The 3,493-nt window shown below is 53.1% G+C and overlaps 1 protein-coding gene across 1 annotated transcript; it reads right to left on the bottom strand.

Annotated features, from left to right (window-relative positions):
* Nucleotides 1-512: 512 nt before the first annotated feature.
* On the bottom strand, nucleotides 513-1,513 carry LOC128948304 (olfactory receptor 14J1-like). The gene has a single exon (XM_054292960.1). The coding sequence runs from the start codon at nucleotides 1,511-1,513 to the stop codon at nucleotides 581-583; it is 933 nt and encodes a 310-aa protein (XP_054148935.1). The 3' UTR covers nucleotides 513-580.
* Nucleotides 1,514-3,493: the final 1,980 nt, after the last annotated feature.

The raw sequence follows: 3,493 nt of genomic DNA, 5'->3' as shown, positions 1-3,493 counted from the left end.
CCATGTTCTTGAGAGAGCCTGGGCAAGGAGCCTGGAGCCCCCAGGGCCTCGCCTGAGGCGTCAGCGCTGCCCCAGCAGTGCCCATGGCCTGTCCCTGCTGCAGCCCCGGCACTGCAACCCCCAGGACTGTGCCCGGTCCCGAGAGCACTCAGGCCCTACAGCAACACCAGGGCCACCAGGACAGCAGGGCAGGGCCACGGCAGCAGCACTGGCAACACCAAGTGCTGCTGCTGCTGCTCGGCACAGCTGCTGGGCCAGCACTGATCTGCCCCCAGCTCTGCACACAGACATTGCTGCTGCAGCTCCAGAGAAGGCAACAAAAGGCATCTCTGCAGAAAACTCTACTGGGAAGTCTTTTATTTCCTTTAAAGTCACCCAGAGTGCAGCCCCTCATTGACACAGTCTGTGGCCACAGGCAAGTTGGAGAGAAAAAAAAAAAAGGGAAATGGCAGAAACAATGGCATTTTTTCTGGACTATATTTAAACATAAAACAAAGGAAAAGAACCTCCACAGTTAAGCCAAAAAGAAGTAGCAAAGATGACGTTGATTACAAGTTATTTGCAGATATTGCCCAGCAGTTTAATATTTCTGAAACCATCCAGTCATCAGTCTCCACACTGCAGCCTTGAGCTCCTGGTTCCTCAGGCTGTAGATGAGGGGGTTCAGGGCTGGAGGCACCACTGAGTACAGAACTGACAGGGCCAGATCCAGGGATCGGGAGGAAATGTTGGGAGGCTTCAAATAGGCAAATGTGGCTGTGCTGATAAACATGGATAGCACACCCAGGTGAGGGAGGCAGGTGGAAAAGGCTTTGTGCCGTCCCTGCTCAGAGCGGATCCTCAGCACAGCTCTGAAGATCTGCACATAGGAGAAAACTATGAACACAAAACAGCCAAATACCAAACACACACTAACAGCAATTAGCCCAAGTTCCCTGAGGTTGGACTGTGAGCAAGAGAGCTTGAGGATCTGTGGGATTTCACAGAAGAACTGGCCCAGGGCATTGCCATGGCATAGGGGCAGGGAAAATGTATTGGCTGTGTGCACCAGAGCATTTAGAAAGGCACTGGCCCAGGCAGCTGCTGCCATGTGGGCACAAGCTCTGCTGCTCAGGAGGGTCCCGTAGTGCAGGGGTTTGCAGATGGACACGTAGCGGTCATAGCACATGATGGTCAGCAGATAAAACTCTGCTCCAATGAAGAACAGAAAGAAAAAGAGCTGAGCAGCACATCCAGTGTAGGAGATGTCCCTGGTGTCCCAGAGGGAATTGTGCATGGCTTTGGGGACAGTGGTGCAGATCATGCTCAGGTTGCTGAGAGCCAGGTTGAGCAGGAAGAAGAACATGGGCGTGTGCAGGTGGTGGCCGCAGGCTACGGTGCTGATGATGAGGCCGTTGCCCAGGAGGGCAGCCAGGAAGATGCCCAGCAAGAGGCAGAAGTGCAGGAGCTGCAGCTGCCGCATGTCTGCCAATGCCGGCAGGAGGAAGTGCCTGATGGAGCTGCTGTTGGACATTTGCTGGGGCTGCACCTGGGGACCTGTTCATGGAGAAAGGACAGTAAAGACTTAGGGGAGGTACCTGTAAACAAAATCAAGGCCATTTCCCATACATTCTCCTCTGTAACACAAAGACATGGTCTTTAATGTTTAAGAGTTCTGAGGTTTTGTTTATAAGCTCCCCCCATGTCTCTGCTGGTAGTTTTGGATATCAAACCATAAGCATGTCTGAGGCCCTCAGGGAGAACAGAGTGAGTTCCCTGGGTCAAGATGATGAATGCAGACTGAGGAGAGATGGTCTGTCATTCTGACCTGTTCAGAGTTTCTTTGGGCTTTAAACTTTCTCAGGTGGAAGGTGACCAGTTTCTTATGCTTCCCTTAAAATGCCCCCACCTACTCCTGGGAGCAGATGCATCCACCACAGCCCAGCTCCACATTTGTAGCCAAGGACTCACTTTGCTCATTTCACCAACCCAGCAGCATTTTCTGTGTCACAACACCTCTGCCTTTCCCCATCAATCTCATAACTCAGAGATGCTCTAGGACAGATTTTCACCCTGGATTGAAGCTCCCAGCTTGGACTGAAATCTCAGGGAGACTCCCAAGTGTCCTTATGATGGCATTGGATGGAGGAAGATGCAGCTCCTTCCCTGGCTGCACTGATAGCATTGCCTAGAGCTGGGCATTGGGGACAATGTCACCCTGAGTCAGCTGTGCCCCCTGCCAGAGCCCCCAGTGCAGGGCAGCTGCTCCCAGCCCTGTGCTCTGCAGAGGGAACTGGGCCCGGGGCTGCAGAGCTGCCCCATGGCTCTGCTGCAGCTCTGCCTTCAGAGGAGGGGCTGCACGCCTTGAAGCCCCAGCCCTGAGGGCAGAGGCTTGGCTTGGGGGCACAGGAGGGAGGGGGCTTGTTCAGAGGGAGGGGCTGCAATGGAGGGGATCCTATGGACATCCCTAAACTCTCCCTGCCACAGCATTGCTGGGATTTGTTTTCTCTCCTTGCCTGATCTCTCTGCTTCCTGCAGGTGTTTCCCTGTGCCTGATCACTCCTTGCCAGCACTCACAGACCCCAAATCTCTGTGAACTTATTGATCACTAAAAGTAACAATTTAGATGTCTCAGGAATTTGTCAAAATTCATAATCAACCTTTAATATTTATCTCTCCTTCCTGCGATTCTCCACTAGTAGGAAACTGAGTACAAAGTATTAGGAAATATCCTTATTTTTGTCAAAATCTTTGTCTTGGAAATATTCTATGACTGATCAGAACCCCTCAGCATTTTAGACCTGCACAAGCATTTCACCTCCCCTGCACCAGAAATACCCAGAGTTGTACTCACAGAGTCTGTAGGCATTGGGATGTTCCAGCTTTAGGAGATGGCTCCAGGAGCTGCAGCTGCATTGTCCTGCAGCCAGAGGTTCCTGTGCCAAGGGCTGGCAGTGATTCTGCCCCAGGCACTTCTCAGCACCTTCCCAGCCCTGACTGATTGAAGCTCTCTGTGCCTCTGTGCTGTGCTCAGGGTGGCTGCAGGCAGTGCCCCGGCCCTGCTGGGCTGGCAGAAGAGCTGCTCATCAAGAGAAATGTGCTTTTGAAGCTCTTCTTGGTTACCAGGAGCTGTCTCTGTGCCAGGAGCCCAGCCCAGCTCAGCAGCACCGACACAGCACAAGGACTTTAATGAGCCTCGGGGGCTTTGTGCTGACACCCTGAACATCAGTCCCTGAGAAGGAGCTGAAGAAACCTCTCCAGAACTCCAAGTCAGAATCCAACTCCAAATTTTCTTGGACATTTAATGGGTCCCACTGAGGTTAACGACTGACAAAGTGTCCTCAGGCCCCAGGCAGAGCAGAAAACTGGAGGAAGTGATGACAGGTGGGGACAAAGAGGAGCCAAGTCTTGGTGCCCTGGGGCACAGCAGGGTCTGTGCCACCAAGGACTGTGAGGAGACACCTTGTCCTGAGGCACTGGGGCCTCCTGGCGCAGCCCCAGCCAGGCTGGGCAC

This window comes from Melozone crissalis, unplaced genomic scaffold (assembly GCF_028551555.1).
Source record: "Melozone crissalis strain CALT ecotype California unplaced genomic scaffold, PUWL_Pcris_2 ptg000120l_1, whole genome shotgun sequence".
Taxonomy (NCBI): domain Eukaryota; kingdom Metazoa; phylum Chordata; class Aves; order Passeriformes; family Passerellidae; genus Melozone; species Melozone crissalis.
The sequence above is the reverse complement of the archived record's forward strand: the minus strand, read 5'-3'. Positions and strand labels throughout refer to the sequence as shown.

What these genes read in the sequence shown, in the direction of transcription:
- LOC128948304 (XM_054292960.1), bottom strand. Translation starts at nt 1,513, where the DNA reads ATGTCCAACAGCAGCTCCATCAGGCACTTCCTCCTGCCGGCATTGGCA.